This window comes from Ostrinia furnacalis, unplaced genomic scaffold (assembly GCF_004193835.3).
Source record: "Ostrinia furnacalis isolate ACB-3 unplaced genomic scaffold, ASM419383v2 OfSCF2649, whole genome shotgun sequence".
Lineage (NCBI taxonomy): Eukaryota > Metazoa > Arthropoda > Insecta > Lepidoptera > Crambidae > Ostrinia > Ostrinia furnacalis.
The window spans coordinates 81922-104303 of record NW_021132888.1 but is presented as its reverse complement, the minus strand read 5'-3'; the positions used below and the strand labels follow the sequence as shown (position 1 = coordinate 104303).

Here is a 22382-nt window from a genome sequence, read left to right as displayed (position 1 = left end):
CGCCTCGGCTGACCCATTAGGACAAACGTGTGTTCAACATTTTGAAGCAAAACCTGTTTGTCAAAAAGTACGTTACCCCTGGCTTATTAGTGAAGAAGGTAATAATATCGATGGTTTGGTTTTGCTCGTAAATCGTGGTGAAGATGTCCAATTAAATCTGATATTACATAATGTGAGTGGTGGACTTTATTTCACTAAGCAAGCTGTCCCTAATATCTAAGAAGAATGTGAAGCAGTCTGCCTCTGGTCTAAGGTTTCGCAATAGCAAGTCAGAGTCTTACTGATAAGACTACTAAATTGGTAGTGGTCATATTATAGGTATAATATTGCCTTGTCTTGAGATCCAAAATTGATGGACAATTTTAACTTGTTGGCACTCAAAAAACCTTAGTGCAGGGCTCGACAAAAACGCTAAATCTGGCTAAACATTGAGGCACCTCTACTTTTCCACAACGGTCTTTTCCTGTATTTATTTGTAGGACTTATCTCATACTTCGTATGTCCAATCTACGAACATGCGAGTGCATAATAATTCATGTAAATAAACATAGCTGTCTCATAACTGAATATGCAATTCGTCAGAAAAATGATGACATCATCTACTAAATAGGTCAATAATGTATGTTTGTTCCCAATAAATAATATTCTTCACACTTCGAAGACATTGTGTTTCAATAATGTATGACAGTAAATATGAAATGAAAGAGGCTGACATTGGACAAATCCACACCTGTTCAAAATTTATTGTGAAATATGTTATTGTAACAATAAAAATACCTCATGCGGGTCGTTTTAGCGACATCGAAAATCGATCATAGGTAGGTACATTTTACTCGTATGTTTCATAAGTGTTACTTATTAGATAGTTGACGCCATAATTCCAAATCACTACTGGAAAAAAAACCTTACAGCTAGCCTTCTAGCCCTAAAAATCGGGTTTGTTTTAAATTTACTGTAAATTAGATTTTTGTTACCTTCAATTTTGTTAGCGAACTATTGTTGTAAATAATATAGGTTACCATGTAAGTAATCTATATATATAAAAGAAAGTCGTGTTAGTTACTCCACTTATAACTCAAGAACGGCTGAACCGATTTAGCTGAAAATTGTCAGGGAGGTAGTTTAGAGCCAGGAGAAGGACATAGGATACTTTTTATCCCGTTCGAAATTAAAAAAAAAAGTCTGCTTATTTATTGTCATTAAGGCGGAACAAAGTTCGCCGGGTCAGCTAGTATAAAAATAAAAAGTAAATAACATACATGCCTAAACCTGACTTTATGTATTGTGCAAACATTTATCAGTAAATCACTTAATCATTATAATTGATAAGTCAATTACTTAAAGTACAATAATTAATAACGTAATTACTTAAATGCATTTTAGAAAGCATTTCGTGTAGAGAAAAAATAATTACAAAGAACTAAGTAAGTAGTTTACTTACGCAGGTTACTTACGCAAAAAACTTTTTTATTCTAACTTCATCGATAACATTGTCAACATACCAATTTTTTCGTCTTGTTGCAAAAAAGAAAAAAAAAACAATCTTTGTTTAGAAGATGTTAAACTGGTCTTAGATTTATCTGTACGACTGTGTCTGTTCATAATAAATCCCTATGTTTTTTTATATTTTTTTAAGTCACTGAATAACCAGTCAGCCAGCCAGATATGCTCGGGATATTTAGTTATCTTAATTCAAAATTATTTTTTTTTATGCCACCTTTTGGTACCTGACGTGTTTTGTTTTTCGACGAAAAGTTTCACAGAATTTGAAAATAGAATGGAATGGAATACCTATTTCACTTTTAAATCGCCTTGTTATTCACTTATTCGCACATGGAATTTGTCAGGCTCTTACTTAGCTCATTATTATGCTAAATATAACGTTTTGTTTTCGTAAACACGTCAGTACCTACTCTTATTACTTGGAAATACTTCTACATGATCCGAAAGAGCAGCGTTGAGATGATGAGAACAAAAAATAAACTAAGAAATGAAAATTACAGTCAACTAACCGATAAAAAGTAATTCACAGTGACAAAAAACTGGGTTCAAATCTCAAAAGCACCGCAGGCTGTATATCCAGACAATAAAAGGTCGTATCGCGGCATAGAAACAAAATTAACTTTTTTCGCCCAAGGTCATTGGCCAAATCACCGAAATCCTCGCTCTCGTGACCGCTCGCCGCCTTTACTCCCTCCAAAAGAACTGGACACATGACTCATTATTTACTGAGGCAACTCAGACCTCGGCAACATGTAAATCATCGTTCCCCTTTGTCTCCACAGGTCGTGTTTCCAACGTTTCGTTATTTACACAGATGACAACGAAACCTTACGTGAAAACCCAGACAATCCAACGAGTGAAACGAATCGAATTTAAAAACTAAAAACTAAAGTAACCCAAGCATTCCAAATTCAAACTAACAAAGTTGCCATATTAACTTAACAAGCTTTTTAAAATACTCGATAAGGCGCCAGACATTTAAGTGAGTAATCGATAAATTAAGTGCATAAAAAATCGTGTCAAGATCAATAAGTGTGTGTCAAGGGGTACACGGCTTTCCTTTTGTGGACCAAGACTGGATGATCGTGATAAATTGTGGTGAATCGTTTAAAAGTGACCGTCGCCGGACGTCGTGGAAGGATTTTGGCGGATCCTTTCGTGATTGTTTTGCGTGAATCGGAACGTACTCTTAGTGTCAAGGAATTTGCGTTACCCCTTGATTTAAAGCAGTGTTCGAATCAAATTATGTTAAGTGTATGTGCGTGAAAGATGTCGACGCAAGCGTATTACAAGGAGCGCCTGGGGTTTGATCCCCAAGAGGCGATCCAGGACGGAGTCAACGGGGGATACTACGATGGGCCCCACCAGCCTAAAAGACACCGAGGGGAGCACGGAGGCCCCGAAACACACGACCACGTGTACGAGGAGAATTTGACCAAATTCAAAGGTACAACTTGTTGGGAGTTCTTTATACATCAATCAGGTTCGTGGTGATGGGATATAGAGAATGCGAGTGTGTGTCGATGTTTTTTTAAACAATCGTTTGTTTTGATGCGATGCCACACTTGCGCGCTAACATTCCTTGCGCTGTTTTGTTTTTTTAATGTTACTAGGTTGGCATTACTGCGACCAGTGCCAGCAATTTTGAAAAGTAATTTTGTTATAATCACATAAATCAACAGTATCATTCATTATGTTTTAAAATGAAATAATGTAACTAACTCAATTTTTACGACTAATCGAGTTTGCAAAACTTGTTCAGTAATAATAACGTAAAGTTCTTTTATTTCTTTTAGAGTTTTAATGTTTTCGGTTCGTTTTATAACACGGTTTCGTATTTGACCTTGGTTGACACTATTTTGTGTGTTTCATTTGTACCTACTTATTTCATAAACACAATTATCCTTCCTTAAACAAAAAAAAAAAAACAAATGGCACACAATTTATAAGGATCAACGTAAAATTTACCTGTTTCTTTCCATAGTTCACGTAAATAAAAAAAGAGTTGACAATCAAGTGATTTCCATTGATATCACCAGTACTTATTTCGATGTTATAATAATATGATTTTTCATTGTCTTCTAAGAGTTCTTCACATATTGGTAGAACGTAGAACCACGTAAAATGTTCTTTGTCCATTGATAAAAATAAAAAATAAAACAAATTCTTTGACGGCATAACCTATTTCTTCTCGTAGACAATCTTCCATAGACGTTCAGTCCTAAGTATTATTCCGTTATCATTGTTTTAAGATAAGCGATAAGATAAGCTTGATAACATAGATATTGGGTTATCATGTTGCATGCTATGTGTACTTTGTTGTTTGGTAATATTATTAACGATTTACATGAAATTAAAAATGTTATGCTAGTTTTGTTACGGGTATTGCTTTCCCGTCATATTTAGAAATAATTCTTGTGCTTACATTTTTTACTTGTTTACTGTAATATACGTATGGTTACGTATTAAAACTGTAGGTGTAGGTATATTGATATTTTACATAGGATTACGAACAAAATTACGAATCAACTAATAACTAAGGTTCATTTTTTTTATTCAACAAGACTCGCGTTTGTGATTCCCCGATAATAGACTAACTTCAGAATATTAAAGTAGGGAATTTCCCGTTTATTATGCTACTATCTAATGAAATTTATCGCAACATAAGTAACGTAATCGTTTAATGATATAAGAATATGTCTAAAAAGAGTTTTGATAGTTTTTCCAGTATTTTTTATTTCAGAAAGCTAGGTCAGGTACTTTTGAAGGTATAAAAGATTTTTGATGCTGTCGAATGTACAGTTGTCAAAAGAGTTCTAATTACACCAATCTGCGGACAGCTGATTGTAATCAGCCGATTGGTTCCGACCAGGGTCACGCAGGCGGCCCCTTTGAGGGCACTGCTCCAATTAGAACCATTGGATTTGGACGCTCCGATACTTCTAATTGGTGCTATGTTTCACTATTTCGACAAGGAAAAAAAGTATAGAAATAAATAAATAAAGGAAGAAAAGAGAAAATATTACTGCATTGGAATTAAATATCGTAAATAAAATACTGCTTCAATAGGTTAGATGACAAAATTCCAATTATTTGTCCATCAGACAGATAAATTAGAAAATATTAGACTCGTATTTTATATTTTCTTTCATAATTAAATAATAACAGTGCTACATCGAGTTGAAATGTCGCGACAAAAAATGAAAAAAATACGTGTCCAATATTTTTTTATTATCTTTCTGACGGACTAAATAGAATTTGGATTTCATTACCCAGTCATCATCTCAATTAGCGCCATTGGATTTTGACGCTCCGATACTTCGAATTGTTGCTATGTTTCACTATTTGGACAAATGGCGTAGAATATCAAACATTCTAGCAACTTCTACAGAAGTTTCAGAAATACTTGGTGAAAATGTGCGCCGTAACGAACCTCGTAAGGTTTCTCTGAGGGATTAGCCAGCATGGCCGCCTCATAGCAAATACTCTTACTCACTCCTTTAATGTGGATATCGACTTTGTTATGGATAATGCGATTAAGATCGTAGATATACTTACGATACCTATTTTAAAGTGACGTTCAGTATGTATCCGGAGTATATTATTAATATCTATTTAAGTAGTTTATCTTTTATTTAGTCGCTATGTATAACGTTTCCTTAGTTTGTATTGATAATTTTTATATTTCGCCATATCAATAGAATACCATTGTACCTAGTGACTCATGTAGTCTAAGCTAAAACTCTTTGTTTACAACCGAAATGATGGGAGAAAGAAGTTGCAGTGGAGCGATAGGTGCACAGTGATGAATAGTCCAGTTAATATCGTAATAAATGACAAACGACATACATAAAATAATAAACAATATTACTCATTTTCATTACCCTTCAAAAGAAAATCCTCATTCACTCCCACTGTTATGTAAATCCTGAATTTGCATACAAACCGCGCCATATAAGGAAGCGAGCGATAAACAAGTCACTGCAGAAGTATGCACAGATATCCAAGTAGGTCAATGCAGAACTGTCAAGGTGACTGCAGTTGCAATCTGACTGTTTCTGTTTTTATCTGTGGTTAAAGGGCCGTGAAAGCTGCCGAAACTGGCAATACCATCTTGGAATTTAAATTAAGACCAAGTGAGCAATGGAGGTGACCTATAACATATTAACAGTCAGGATTTGAATGAATCGCATCATGAACCCTTTTCAATTTGGGCGCTGTAAAATTTTGGTTTGGGTTGGGTTGAGAATTAATAAGTAAACAGCCTTTTTTCCCTTATTCTCTTTGTGTTGATAAAGCGAAAGCAATGAGGTGTTGATAAAGTGTTAACTTTATTAACAACTCTTCTAAAAAACACCAAATTGGTAATGCAGTTTGTTCCTATGATATTCTTAACAAAATAAAATATGAGGACGGGCTTGGTATAGAATTTCAAATTCACAAGGAGGGTGATATGTATGGAGAATTATATGTCTGTATTTCTAACTAACTAGTCCAGACACATTCTGTGCTAATAATTGTTGCATCTAGATGCCACTTGATCCTACTAACCAGTCGCAATATAATAGAAATACATTCAGTAATGCATCTCTTTACAGCGATAATGGGTCAAGACTTTCATATCTATTCTCTATATTTTTTTTTGTACCATCGGCTGCTTCAGTGAGAACTTAATAGACTAGTCAGTCTAATAGAACCATGCTTATTGCCTATAGCGTCTCATAATTCTGACACCATAGATGTTGTAAGAGGCAACTAAGGGAGAATGCAAACATCAGGCATCTCCAACTTGTGTGAAGTTGTCATCGAAGAAGACTAAGCCAAATCCTCAATTTGCCTTTGGTAAATTGGAGAGGATCCTGTTCCTGCACTGAACACTGGATGACCTGATGATGATGATAAAGGTGATGAAATCAGACACCCGTTGGAAGACGTAACAAGCCTTCTTCGTCAAATTCAGTTGCAAAGGCAGCCATTATTGAAGTAGGCCGACGCCTTCTGAACACAATTATCCAATTCTCAATGATTGATGGAATTGGTTGACGAATGTCCAATTGATTGGTTTATGGAATCTATCAGGTTTACTTGGACTGTTCAAGGAACGCCGTTTTGTATTCAACATCATTATTTCCAATTAGGTAATTGATACCAATAATTGATAATTCCAAAATACGAGTACAATCTTTAATATTTTACCTGATGGAAACTGATAATCAGGCAGCTTCACCCGGAATCCTCAACCACAGAGGAACTGGCTATCTTACCTCTAACTGCAGAACCCAACGATGCTGTTAACATTGATGTTATGGCGACAGACTTAATTAAGATGGTGGTACAATTACTGAATTCTAGGCATGAAAACAGAATTAGTTTTCAATTTGCTGTAAAATTAGACTTTTAATATCTAGCTTTGAAACCAATTAATAGTTAGTCAATTAAGTAATAGATCACCTTTCCCAAAATTAATAGTAGAAATCGTGTTTAGGGAAATAAAAAGTATGTCAATCGACTATTGGTGTACTGTTTTCCTCATCAGAACGGCGTTCTGCATCCCTCTTTCAAGAAATGTTGTCTATCAGGTAGAATAGTCCAAAAGCTTCACTTGGTTCTTTCGAAACCTAATTGGGACTTTCTTCTTTCTTAATCTGCACGTTGTTAATCATAACTGCAAAACCATTAAGATGACGGATCATAATTTTGTGGGATTTGAGTACACGACAGCAAAAAATCTCGAGGCTCTTGAGATAACATGCAATCGATGCATGTACAGATTCGTGGGAACATGAATGCTGTGAGTGTTCGAGCGCTAATATGCAGTTGCGAATCCAATCAACACGACCGTTGCACTTGCAACGAGTGCATTGTGTGGATTGGCCTACGTTTTGTTCACCGATTCGTACTTACTACGATGACTCAAAGTGTTTCTTGATTCTTGACCTATGATAGAAGTAGATTTTTGTTGACATAAAGGGACTACTAATCCCATCTCCACTCTCACTCAACTCTGGATAGCCAGAGTATACAGTTTTGACCTCCAATAAAACATAGTGAATGTTGAGTAATATCGATTAAGCTAGAAAATAATAATCGTTTTGTTTTATAGACGAGCTATGATTTACGTAAATGAAACAATAAGCTGGAGTCCTGACTTTTCCTTAGAAACTTAGAGCAATTGGCTTAGTGCTCTAATAATTATCTAATAGTGCTTTCAAAAATCCTATCTTGTCTATTTGTTACTCATTTGAGAGAACAAAATAAAATGTCATTTAGGCTAGCCGAATTGGTGTAGTCGAGCAATAAAATTCCAATTTAGACTTGAAAACCAAACTAGATTTTAGTTGCTAGTGTGTCTGCGCCTCAGATGAGTGCTCTTTGTTTTATGGGGCCTAGTGCCCGTTTAGTACCATTTGTTGGCGGCGCCGGCGCATCGCGAACGTATTCTAAATTAATTAAGCGTTATTGTGTTGGACTGGCTCATGTTTATGTGTCTATTATACTTCTTACTTCTTGTGACTTATATGAGGGACCTGGCAAAGCATTTACGCTATTAGAGGTTTTGAGTCTTCCATATTTTGGAGCTTGTGAATGAGCTGCCAAAGACTTTTCCCTTGTCGTTTTTCTACTTGCATTAGTTTACGTCGATATTTCTTTAATTATATTAGAAAGGGACCTCTTTATTGACAAAGGAGAGTAGAGAGAGAGAGAGAGAGAGTTATTATACATATACGGTTCTAAATGCGTGCAATGTTCAATATTTAAAGAGGGATACAGAGTTTTGTGTGCTTTGGTGTCACGCACATTGTTAATCTTTTCACCAAGTTGATTTTTAGAGAGATTGGATTAATTAAGTTTCGCGTAGTTTAGTTACGAGTACAAGATGTGAGATCTAGTTAAGTTGTCATTGTAATTGTATTAAATTGTATCATGTAGTTGTGCCTTTAAATAAATAAAGATATGTGCAACAAAATGGACACTATTATTTAGCTCTACATAGAGTCTAAAGAGTAAAGACTGACTATCATTGCTTCAAGTATGTAGAAGGCATGCGGAATGATTGCCTGAATCGCTATTTAATTAACTGTATGCGTTTTCAACTGTGTTAGGTGAAAATGTTTACAATATACCAAGTAGACTAGAAATAGAGTGTATGAGTGTTTATTGTTTTATGATGGCCTAGCAGTATAATACACATTGTCTTCACTATGATTATGTATCTAGGATTTATTAGTTTTATGGCATTGCTATTGCTTGAATTTGCTTGATAAGGTTGTTTAATGATAATTCTTTGAGATAAAAACATGTAGTATGAGGAGGTCTATGGTTAATTATTGCCAGTACCAGTATGTCAAGATTCTGATTTCTACTAGTAGATATCACTATCATTACATATTATAAAACAAAGTCCCTATGTATGCTTAGATCTTTTAAACTACGCAATTGATTTTGTACCTGTGTGAAGCAGGGGCAGGTCGCTAGTATGTTTTTAAGACAACCATTACTGACTGAGCTATCAATAAAACACAGCTCAAAACATTGAACGGATTGCGCTGTTTGTCACGCAGACAGTTATTTTGACGTCGAATCCGCTAAGAAAGGATTTTCCAAAATTCAAACGGTGAAAAGATTAGTTTACTAAAGTAGACAAAACGCTCTTGTTTTGGAGCAATGCTCTGTGATTGAGGATTCCGGATGAAGCTCGCTTCCACCGGCCATGATCATCACTTTCTATCAGGTGAGATGCAGGTCAAGAGCTTCCTCGTTGTGGATAAAAAAACAAAATAAATCGTCTTAGTCCCAAAATCCTTAATTCTTTGCATCTTTCGTATGTAAAAGTCTTCTTAGTCCTAAAAATCGTTGAGATCTTTCGTATAATATTTAAATATTGGCTTCCAAATCATTTGGCAGACTTCCATGACTTTAAACGCTTGCGCATCTCATCGACAGCTGTATGAAAACAAGATAAGATCGATGGATCCTTCATCTGAGTGTTGCACTTGGTTTAACAAGGATCTTATTTTATCTTCTGGATTTATTATTATTAAGCCGGTAGTAAGATATGTTATCGGAGGATCTGCGTATTTGACTGCGAATTGCGTTTCATTGACAGGTTATAAAACCAGTCAAGTATTAACAAAAAAACTGGCTGGATCTTCATTTTATGTGGGTTTTATTGGAGGTCAAGTCAAGCTAAATTTTGTTAACAGAGTACATAATAACAAAAGATGTAAGTAAATGCTATTTGGATGGTAAATTGGTAGTGATAGGGTTGAAGTAAAAGTAAAACTAGGACGTGTAACAGGGCTCTTTTAAATCTTTTTTTGCCAAAAATAAATGACTATGGAAAAAAAACTAAATACATGGCAACTTAAAAAAAGTCTAGTAAAAATAATCAACTACGTCTTCTACGTTCTACCAGTATGCAAATGGATACCTTTCTGCATTATGTGTTTATGACATAGTAGATAGATACATACATTTTTGTTAGAAAATCACCCGTATTACAACTAAATAAGATGCCACAGTAGCTTGAAGTGCTCTCGTCTACATACGCAGCAAATCTTGGCAAGATCATTACCTGAGTCGTCCCTACAAAGTATACTTAGCATTAGCATTCCAGGCATCGTGATGGCACGTCTAGAATGCCTCTTATTTGCTTTCCGATTGCCGCATGATGCGCGTGCGCAGCCAATTTCACTAGACCTCCGTCAGTGAAGTTAGTTTATAGTTTTCTCAGCTAGGTCTTTTTATAAGATCTTAACTACCTCTGTGGTCTAGTGGTACGACTACCTGACTTAGACCCAGAGGTCCCGGCAACATTTTCTTAGTCCGCCTGGCTAGTAACCTTCTCTTACCTAAGTCGGACGCCATAAACCACAATGCTGTTAATATTCTTCACCTTCCTTCCACCTTCGGCCTTCACCACCACTTTCCATTATGTGAGATGCAGGTTAAAAATATACTATTTTTTTATCAAAAGGTTTATTTACACCAATTATATTATTGGAATAGTAATCTATTGTCACCTTCAGACCCTTATTTAGTGGGTAGGCTTAGCCCTTCTGGCAGGAAAAACCCCGTATAACCCTTTAGCTGCCCTCGCAGTTAGTAAGTATCCATTTTCACGCATTTTCCTGGCATGAAAAACAATTTTTTATCTGTGTAATATAATATGTCACACTGTTGTATCTTTATATATTATTTAGCGGCTAATCCATTTTTGTGATGAAAAAATTTTCAATTTTAAACCATAGGGCATAGGTCCCACATGCTGGTCAGCCATAACGGCTAAATGACGTGGCATTCTAAGTATTTTAATGATCCATCTCTACGGTTAATTAAGACGTATTGCACAAGCAAATGTCCTTATCTAACGGATGCGTTTAGAGGGGGACAGAAGATAGTGCTAGGTTTCAGTCTGGCTAAGTTTACTTTAGTGGTATTTAGGTTCTTAACCCTTTAACAGTCATAATATAATCAAATTTTTCATTGTTTTTGGACCTAAAGACAAGCGAATAAGGTACAAAATATGGTGGGAACTATATTCTCACCTCCTTTTAAATGTATTTTGCTATGCCATATTCTTTTTGTATTGGCATACGTGTTATTAAATGACATACTATACATACCTACATAGTAATATACATATTGATCAAAATCAAAAAATCAAAAATCAAAAATATTTATTCAGTTTAGACCACAAGTGGCACTTATGAACGTCAATAGAAAATAATAAAAAAAGAAAAAGGTAGCCCTTATGGGGCACTTTACATGTCTCCTTATCTTTTGGGCCCTACCAGCGCTTCGAGACAAACATATGGCAAGTGCTGAGAAGAAACGCCGGAACAAACTCAGTCACCACTTATTGCCAGGAATTATCTAACGGTAAGAATAGTCAAATTTAAGTACATCAAATATGTGCAGACTGAACTGACCACGCATCCTTGTCATCAATATAGTCTCGAACCTTGTAGTACCCTTTGGACATAAGGGTATTTTTTATATGTATCTTAAATTTGTTTATTGGCAATTCGACAAGGTTGTGTGGTATTTTGTTAAATATGGTAATACATTTCCCCAAGAATGAATTACCTATCTTATGCAACCTAAATGATGGAACAGCAAGTTTATTCTTATGTCTCGTGTTAAATGAGTGGACGTCACTTTTCTTAGTAAATAAATGTATATGTTTACGGACATACATAATGTTATCAAATATGTATTGCGAAGCCACAGTCAATATATTGATTTCTTTAAAAACTTCTCTAAGCGAGTCACGTGGTTTAAGACCGTATATTGCCCGAACAGCTCTTTTCTGTAAAATGAAAATTGATTCTATGTCTGCTGCTGAGCCCCACAGTAAAAGACCATAAGACATAATACTATGAAAATAACTAAAATATACAAGCCTTGCTGTTTCAACATCAGTCAAGTTTCTGATCTTTCTCACCGCAAAGGCAGCTGAACTAAGTCTTCCCGCCAAGGCAGCAATATGGGGGCCCCATTGTAATTTACAGTCTAGGGTAATACCTAGAAAGACAGTAGAGTTTATCAGTTCAATGCGTTCATTATTTACTGTAATATTAGTATTAACTTGTTTGACATTAGGCATAGTGAATTTTAAACATTTGGTTTTTTTTGCGTTTAATAGCAAATTATTAGTTGTAAACCAGTCTAATACTTTGGAAAGAGCATTATTCACGTCGTCAAATATTTCCTGACGCCTGTCAGTTTTAACAATTAAAGAAGTGTCATCAGCAAATAATACTATCTCACAAAGGTCCTTTGAATAAAAAGGTAGATCATTTATATAAATCAGAAAGAGCAATGGTCCCAATATTGAGCCTTGGGGCACTCCCATTTTTAGGGGGGCGCCCGAAGAGTTAGTTCCGTGAACATTTTGATCAAAATGGTACATAATCTCCCACCTTGTAATAATAAACCCCTCTTAAGTAAAGCTATTTTATGACGTATTCTTTCCTATACAGAGTGATTTTTTTATACTTGAGCAAAGAAAGTGTTGATTTTACTGCTCAAATGCAACTACATTCATATCATCAGCAATCAGCTGATAGTTTGTATAGGCACGTTTTTTTTTCATATTTGAATGTCAGCCTTCTTAACATTGATTCCTTTAACTTCATTCATTGAGTAAAACAATTGAAATACGCATGTTTTGATTTGCACTACGCACTTCCGACTGCAGCCATTATTTGGCAAGGTGTACAGTTTGAAATTAGAACGATATTAATACCCTAGATCTGAATGGCATCGATCAAGATTCAAGTTCGTTCACCTGTACGACTCCTAACATTGGCCGGGTATTCAGTATTTTTGAAGTGATTTGAATATTTAAGTTTGGAATGTGCCAATTTTTTTTATTGTTTGAAAAGATGGCAATAGAGGAGGTTTTATAACGTGTCATTCTACGCAGGTGTTAGTTCGATTAGAAATTATAGTTAGGTTTGGGAAATTGCCCATAAGTACATATGTTGTTTATTATGTAATCTCTAAGTTCATCAAAATTGGTTCAGCTATACAAAAACTCGTAAAAAACAAACAAACGGGCTGAGTTACTTTTGCATTTTTTACAATATTTTCTCTCTACTACCATTTATTTATACTAGAAAACTCAATCTCTACTAGCACCGGCGTTTCAAAGGAAGCAGATAGTATTTATTTTTTTAACATTAAGTACAATTAATTTTATTAACTTACATTTTATTGGTGTACATTTACGAACTAATATTTTCTTTACTGTTTTACAGGTAAGTGAACTGGTTAGCTAATAGTAACTAATAACAATATTTTGCCAAGTGTTAGTTTTTTTTATTATAAAATTACTTACTGTATTTTTTTGTTTACTATTGCAATTTGTTGTTATTTTGATCCAAATAATATCTTAGTATTTACTTAAAAAAACAATTTAACGATACAAATTGGAGTGTTAGGGAAAAAGTAAAGTTTAAATAAAATAATATAATATTTTTTGTATGTTGTATTGGTATTTCCAGTACCAAAACAACTTTTTTCAATCCAATAAAAATCCAGTTTTTTTCTCTTGAACTGATACGTTTATTTTGTTTGTATTGTGTATTATTTCAAAACAATAACTTTAATTGTTTTTTTTCAGACGAACGTGATGCAATACAGAAGAAGACGTTCACCAAGTGGGTCAACAAACACTTGAAAAAGGTAATTAATGTGTTTAATTAATAAATTTATTAACAAAAGTTGCGCTGTCACAATGAAAACATAAAGTTTTATCGCCAATTTAAAGCCAATGACCAATTAAGGAAGTGGACGGCCAATGTTTGGGCAAAGGATTGGGGCCAATGATGCGTTTCTTTTTTTCTTTTCTTTGTTATAACTTTTTTCTTATACCGGCCAGTTTCCACAAAAGTGAAGCGGAGAAGAGAAATGTTTTGATTAAACAATCAAATTCAATTTGAATAAAATCTGATTGGTTATTTATAACATTTCTCTTCTTCTCTCTCCGCTCCACCTTAGTGGAAACCGAGACTTTTGCCTGGTTTCCTTCCAACAAAGCGGAGAGGAGATGTGTTTGAATTACCAATCAGATTTCTGAACTGAATCTGAGCGGAGAGTTGAGGAAATAACGAATTCTGATTGCTTATTCAAACACAAATCTCTTCTCCGTTTGGTGGAAATCAGGTCTTATTCTCACTAATAAAATGAGTAACACAGCTAAAAACAGAATAGATGCTTTTACCCGACTACCCATGCCAAAAAGAGGGTTATGTTTTTAACTGTTTCTTGGTAACTACCTTGCCCCACAAATATATTGGTTTCAACCTCGTTTCCATATAATTATAAACCCTTGCTAATTTTGGACATTTCGCCGAACTCTTTTGGCATGATCCGATAATAAGCTGTTAATTACATTAATTATTTAATTACATTGAAGGGATTCGGAATATCAAGGCCGTTTAAAGGTGGACTGGTGTTAAAAATAGTATTTAAGTCCAGACAATAAGGTTTGAAATTGAGTGCATTCTTCTGATGACTGCACGCAGTTCAGGTCAAGGTGAATGATTCTGGAAATTTCTCGGCACAATCATTGATAATATTTGCATCTCCTTTTAATTTTAGATTTATCACTTACTGTTTATTAAAGCACATTTATTAACCTAATTGAGACTCATTAATGGTTTTGTTGAATTTGTATTGTTGATTTAATGTTTTAAACTGGACATGATATTTATTTATTACTCCGATGTAAATTCTTGCATAGTTATGTGTATTTTTTTCATGACAATTATTATTACAAGACACTCGTATCCTCTATTATCATAAAAATATAGTTTTTCCTGTCTAAAGCACATAAAGCACACAATCACAAAATTGGCTCAAACAAAACGATATAAAAATAATTTCATCACCAATTTGTAAAGGAAATAATAATATTTGATATTTGATTACTTATAACAATATAAGGTCCAGGCCAGGATCAATAATAAAAACATAACCCCTTTTGGCGCAGTCGGGTAATTATAAAAACAAACGAAGCACGACTGGCGCTGGATCGTGCGCGTGCGCCGGCGCATAGTGATCGAGCGAATAAATTAATAAAATCACACTCGTGTGTCACCAGCAGCGAATGACAGGCGATGACAAGTTTAGTGAATTGATTTAGTTGCATTTTGCACTGAACTTTACGTGTTGCAGATGCTTTTTGATTACGAGAAGAATCATTATTTTTCTATAATAAATAATAATAATAATAAATATCTTTGGACATTTTACACTGCGCCTCTAATCTTAAACTAAGCAAAGCTTGTACTATGGGTACTAGACAACGGATATAAACATACTTAAATACTTTTTTTTTGTAAATACATACATTATCCAGAATAACGCAGGTATATGACCCCAATTGGAACTCATAATAAGTGAGATGCAGTCTAGGATGGTACATAATTAATTACCTGCCCTGTAAGTGTCTATACTCTCGCCTTGAAAAGGCCCGGTATAGTGTTCGGTAAAGACAGCTGCAGAATATTGTACAGACTGAAAACGTCTTCATCCTCAGTATTGTCGACAGCTCATCTATATCTATAAAAGCTTACTCACTCACTCATCACGAAATCTCAGAAACTACAAGTGCTAGGAGTCTCAAATTTTGTCTTTCAGAACGTAGGTGCTCACTAAGACGGGATTTTTCAAAATTCAATCTTTAAAGGGGTAAAAAGGGATACACGCGTACGAAGTCGCGAGCCGCCGCTAGTCAAACCATACTTCTTTATGATACCGTAGTGTTACTTGATGTACCACCATCTACAATTCTAAAATTCGTGAGTCGGTTCATAACACACTGATGTTTTATAAGGCTCCATTATCCATATTCACGTACGATTTGACTCGCTAATTTCTAAAACTCCCAACTTCGAAATTCCCAAAGGAATAGCCTTCTTTCCATGCTACGGGACTATTCCCACCTCTCGTTCCCACCACTGCAACTCCTGTGTAGCCAGGATCTACAGCTTGACCGCCATAAAAACCCAACCACTGGAGGCCAAGTTTGTCCCGGGGGAAAGTTAAACTGTCATTGGACCCGCAACGAACGAATTTAATCAGAAGAACATAGGAGGAGTTCGAAATTAAGGTTCGACTTCCCTCCATTGCAAAGCGGATGACAGGTGACAATCTTCGTGACTTCTCCCCATGCTCTCTCAGACGTTATTCTCAGACGCAATCTGAGTTATCAATGTTCTTGTATCTTTCTTAGTCATGACATGTTCATGTTATCAATAAATCTTGTTTTCGTCATTTCAGTTTGGGTTTTCGCACTTTTAATTTCTTCTAAAACATTTCCGTAAACAATTTTGAATTCGTTCTTTGTAATGCCTCCAGAGTTTTCGTAAACATTTCACCTCTTAATCCAGATGTACCTTCAGATATTTCTGCACCAGACAAAGGATCCTCCAGGCTGTCTCGTCTCATTTACAAAGCAGTATTTACACATACCGGCCATATCCTTTGGTGCTTGTTTACTTTACACACCATTTGAAACGTTTACGTTATGAAAGGAAGGTTTCATGTTAAAACAATATGGACATTCTTGATGACTTACGTATTTGATTTAAATTGCACTGGTGTTATTATAACGGTTATTACACCTTTGTTTTGTCACCTGTCATCCGCTTTGCACTTGGAGGGTAATCGAACCCTAACTAGGAACTCTCCCATGTTCTTCTGATTAATTTCATTGCGGGTCAAAGACCTGAGTTGGTTTCTCCTTCAATTTTGTATTACTATTGTCCCTTTCGACAATTTTTATTACTTTAACTTGTTGTTTTTTTGTCAATAAAGTCTTTTACCTTTCTATCTTCATCTATTTTTACATGATTTCCAATAGCATGTGCATTTGCAAGGCCTTCAGGTCATAAATAAAAAGGCATCATCGGTACAAGTTGCTCTATCATACTTCGCATAAATGTAGTATTAATAAATAATAATAATAAATAAATAATAATAAGAATCGTTAAAAAGTTGCAGTTTCGTTGCAGTTGCGTTTCACTGTCTGTTCTGGACCTTAGTATTCTCATGTAATAAACTATTATATTGCTACTAAAATATTTTCTTTCATGCGTGGAAGCATAATAACAACGCATTGTACAAAATAATAAAATAATGAGTTCCTTGAGAACGGCATCATCAAAGTTTTTGTTCGGTTCAACGAAGTGGAAGAAAGTAGGCTTTATTCATAAAAATATACGATTATTTCACAGTTCCGTATATGTATAGGCGATTTCGTAAAAATATGTCCACTGGTGTTTTGGCTTGTGTGTTCTCATATAATACCTTATGCCTGTATGTAAATCGAACGCACAGCGTTGAATAGAGAGATCTGTGGTTGGTTCGTGTGTCACCCTGTGCGTCCACGCGCACTGTATCATAGAATGTACAAGAGTATATTCTTCTAAGCCAGATAAGTCTTTATGCACCGCCATAATATGCGATCTGATTTGTTAAGATTTTATTACCTTTTAAATAAGGAGTATAGTTTAAATTTTAATTACGAAAATAAGGTGAGAGTGAACGATACATTCTTTACTACTTTGAGAAGAAAACTTGTTAACCTTAACTGCGGATCTCTACATTTCTCATTGCCAAAAACAGAGCCCGGTTGTTAGAACCGAATCAATGATCACTCATTACTGGACCACTTTTACTTTTATTCCGATCTTTATTTACATCGGCATAAGATGTATCGATAAAAGAGATGTATCGATAACAGTATCCTTTTTGCACATGTCCGTAACACTTTCTCGAGAATAGGGGGTCTGTGAGTTGAGTCTTCATTTGTTTAATGACGTCATCTGGAAGTAAATGATGTGGGTTGAACTCAATGTTGTGTGAGAAGGCTATAAAGGCTTCTTGTGTGCACAATTTTGCATTCATGCAACAGAAATTAGGTCATCTGACAGATAACACAGTACATACAATCAAACAGAGAAATGATATGAGTTCTATGTCATCATCAGGTCATTTATAAACTATTCCCACCTCTCGTTCCCACCAGTGCAACTCCTGTGTAGCCAGGATCTACAACTTGACCGCCATAAAAACCCAACCAATGAAGGTCAAGATTGTCCCGGGGGGAAGTTAAACTGCCATTGGACCCGCAACGAAATTAATCAGAAGAACATAGGAGGAGTTAGAAATTAAGGTTCGACCTCTTTCCATTGCAAAGCGGATGACAGGGGACAAAAAAAGGTTTTAATAACCTTTATGAAAAGATATGCACCACGGACAATAAATATCAATTAAGGGGGCCTATTTTATGAGCTATCATCAGGTCAATTAGTCTCCACTGTCGAAGCAAAACCCTCTTCTATTTTCTTCTTATTTTCCGTAGCCCTTTTTCCCATTACTTGGGATCGGCTCTCCTTGTTCTGTTCTAGGACAGTCTGTCCTGGGTTGTCGAAATATTTGTCTGGACACGCTCAAAGTCCTTAGCCACTGGGCCAGGAGGCCAGTGGGCGTCCTCTACCTTTCTTATAAAAAATTCTACAAAAGGACAGTGCCAATCCATGTATGGAAGTTGGACCAAGCGCTGCCCAGAATGAAACCATAGTGCATTTTGTTCCTCAGGCCAATACTAATTTGTAAACCGGAGCGCACTGAAATCTATCCCTGGAGTTATGAGAAAAAAAAAGTTTTGTTTTGAATTATTTACATACAAAATATCATCGATGTATACGTACTACGCATGAGATTTCGCGATTGTGGCATTAAATAACACTTGCTATGTTAAACTTAACCATACTGCATCCGTACACCTTACCTAAGTACGACTTCGACATTCTTTTAAGCGATCAAGCGCTGTTGCAGTAGTTTGGTTAGTTGACAGGAATTAATTATTTCCAAATTGGAGCAAGAAGTTGATTCTGGGCAACACTTGGTTCAGACCCTGGCACTATCCTTTTTGAGGATTTAACCAACACTCCTTATTCTGGCCTGACGATTTGGGAAAGTGATATTCGCAATATCTCTTAGTCACCTTTTACGACATCCACGGGAAGAGTGGTCAACCTCTTTTTAACGGCGCAGTTTTTTTACCCTTTTTTATGGGGAGCTTACTTTGTTGTACTGACAATGGGACATCAAGCTAAATACTGTGCCATCTTATACAGTTGTAATTAGAGCGGTTTTGGTACAAAAATGCACAGTGATGTGCTGTCGGGTATTCGAAAAATTTGAAATTGTTTATTTTTAATACAAGCCCTTAAGGCCTCTACCAACCGGTCAATCTGGAAATCATTGGGCGAGGCCTATGTTCAGCAGTGGACGTCCTGTGGCTGAAATGATGATGATGATAATTAGGAGGATGGAAGTCTAAGACTAGGCGCAGACCACCGATTTTTATTTGGCCGATAGTTGTGCCCGATTTTAAATTGTATGAAGAATCGGCCAAATCGAATCGGCGTAATGTGCGCACTTCCATACATGCCCATAGATAGATAGATAAATCATTTATTTGCATACACTTAACACACATAAAAAGTTGCAGCATAACAATATTAAGAAAAGAATAGAATACAGCAGAATACTATACAGTGTGAGTCACGTTAAAGTGTACATATGAAAATAGATGAAACTAGACCTATTTTTATCGAGAAAAAAGAGGTCAAAAAATTTTTGAGATTTTTTTTTAATTTTTTATAGAATTTTTTTTCTTCATAACAGGTGGTTTTTATTACTTTGTATTATTCTCTATCGTATTATCTTTGTAAAACCAAAAATCGCATGTCTCTATCCCTATCACAACATTTGCTATGATCGTTTGAACAAAGGCCTGCCACAACATTATTCTCCGCTACAGGTAGAGACAATTTTAATTTTAACTAAAATGCTTATTTTACTTCGAAATCTTTTGTTTTTATTTGAAATCTAACTTGTTTTTATCAAAATTACAAATCTAGAGCCATTTTCAGTTTTGTTGTTAACGAAGCGTTGAATGGCGCGCCCGGAGAGGCTTAGTTCAAACGATCATTGCAAACGTTGTGATAGGGATAGAGACATGCGATTTTTCGTTTTACGAAGGTAATACGATAGAGAATAATACAAAGTAATAAAAACTACCGGTTATAGGGGCATTTTTTGGAGAAATTTATCAAATAACCAAAAAAACACGAATTTTTAAGCGGATTTTTTTCAAAAAGTATAATTTTTTTATTATTTGTTGGCCTTTTTTGTGTATTTTATGTATTTTTTAGTATTGCCTGTTATTTAGCATTATTACTGTTTTTATTTTATCAAGATATACCGCTTAGTTTAAAAGTTATTATGTTTTCTTTACAATAAGTAATTGGAAGAAAAAAAATTCTATAAAAAATTAAAAAAAAATCTCAAAAATTTTTTGACCTCTTTTTTGTCGATAAAAATAGGTCTAGTTTCATCTATTTTCATATGTACACTTTAACGTGACTCACACTGTATAAGCATGCATAAAACAAACAAAAGCAGTAACAAGTACTGATATACTGATCAACTGCCCGACTAAACTATCGGCCGACGAAAAATGGTCTGCGCCTAGGCTAAGGCTTAATACCAATACCGGAATCCTCTAGACTCTAGACCCACTAAGATACCGATGAGTAAGCAAGCAGTCACCGGCACCGGTTACAACATTGGCTGCGCATGCGTCACTGCTTTGATAACATCCTTTGTGCCGAGTTTGTGTTTAAGTTTCGTTAGCTTAGGTAAGCTAGGCCTTAGACACGATAAGGTAGTGACTAAGTCTATTTATTCTGAATTTAATAAACATTTATACGTACTGAATATAATATAAACGATTACTCCTTCAGTTACGTTTCAAAATGTAGGTACAGTCGCAGAATGAAAAGGTTCGTCACCTTAGTGTCGGTTTTCGCTTGCACTAGGTACTGTAAGAGTCAAACCTGCCAACATAACAGTGCAAGAAACAGTGCTGCTAACATTTAAATAAATATGACGTTTGCTAACGAATAAGGTTTTGCTTGTTTATTTTTCTATCCCATCAGTGCAATGCAATGATGACATTGACCAATTGACATTAGTTTTTTTTATTTAATAGAAATAATAATAGCAGGTNCGTCACCTCGGTTAGTTGGAACAGAGCCACCTGGTGACGATAATATGCAGTTGGTTTAACTTTGGATGACACGAGATTCTTTTGAATGGGACGACTAATTCTAGTTCATGCGATAATGCTCGTTCGTTATGACGTCTACTGGTGGACAGAGACCTTCCCCAAACGCTATGCTACGCACGCATGCGATAACACTCAAATGGGATGAAGTTCACGCTCTCCGCTTGATAGGACTAGGCTAACGTCATCTGTTACTTGGGACAGTTACGTCCGACTTTTTATTACTAACAATGGATATTTTATCAATAAGTAGTTAAATGAATAAGAATTATTAAGATGCTCTAGCTAGACTCATAGGTACTAGAGGCATGGCTGTCAGAACTATCAGGCCAGCCCGCTTCAGACTGGCGCCGCTTAAGGACAAGGAATCTTGACCGTCGCTTCATGGGGATAGATTATATCTATGTTGTTGTAATAGGTGCTATTTTGCAATAATACTGTCTAGTTTGATGATATGCTGTCACCTGTAAATATTCTCACCTGGAAAATAAAGAGCTCCTTATAAAGCGGGTTCGAGTGTGCTCGGCGCGTGGTGGACTTGCAGCGACCCATCTCCATGCCCAGCGAACTGATGAGGCAGAGTTTCACGTAAGTATCCGGTGCCTTGTTGGGCGACAGCTTGCGGAAGTGCGTGCCTTTTATTATCTGTTGGGGCGAAAATAATAACGACATCATCAATAAATCCAACCAAAAACTGACACTAGAGGGTATCATTTAAGAGTCTGCTCAGATGGAGACGCTGCCTCACTCTAAGGCACGACTCGCCACAAGGCAAATTTCGTCGCCGCGGAGCGAGACAGATTTTGTCGCCTTACTTACTTCGATTCACAATGTGTCTCGACCCTGTCTCTCAAGCATCGTGTAATAAAGCTACTCAAAGCTGATGACGGGCTTGTATAGACTCCTTGCAGTCCATAGGCCGCTCCTATCCGGCTCGAAGGATCAATATTGCGGTAATATGATGTAAAAGAAATGTACTGGCAAAGACTCCTGAGTCTTTGCCAGTACATTGTCCATAGCTACGGTACGTTACGGTAATGCCAGGGCATCGGATGGCTTATACCTCTGGAAAGGTCTATAACTGACCTCGACAGACAAGTGGCCAGTGGTGGGGCTATACTGGAGCCCCAGTAGCAGCTCGGGCGCCGAGCGCGTGCTGCAGCACGACGAGGCGGAGTCCGAGCGCGCCAGGCTGCACGCTTCGCCGCCCGCGCCGCTGGTCGTC

The 22382-nt window shown here is 36.0% G+C and overlaps 2 protein-coding genes across 2 annotated transcripts in view; one reads left to right on the top strand and one right to left on the bottom strand.

The window, feature by feature from the left end:
* Syt14 (Synaptotagmin 14) overlaps window positions 1–22382 on the bottom strand; it is a 42077-nt gene that overhangs the window by 13277 nt on the left and 6418 nt on the right. The gene's annotated exons all lie outside the window — the stretch shown is intronic.
* LOC114356112 (spectrin beta chain-like) lies at window positions 1839–13723 on the top strand. The gene is made up of 2 exons (XM_028309198.1): window positions 1839–2950; window positions 13634–13723. Exons 1-2 carry the CDS (start codon window positions 2773–2775, stop codon window positions 13714–13716), a joined length of 261 nt encoding a protein of 86 aa, XP_028164999.1. The 5' UTR covers window positions 1839–2772; the 3' UTR covers window positions 13717–13723.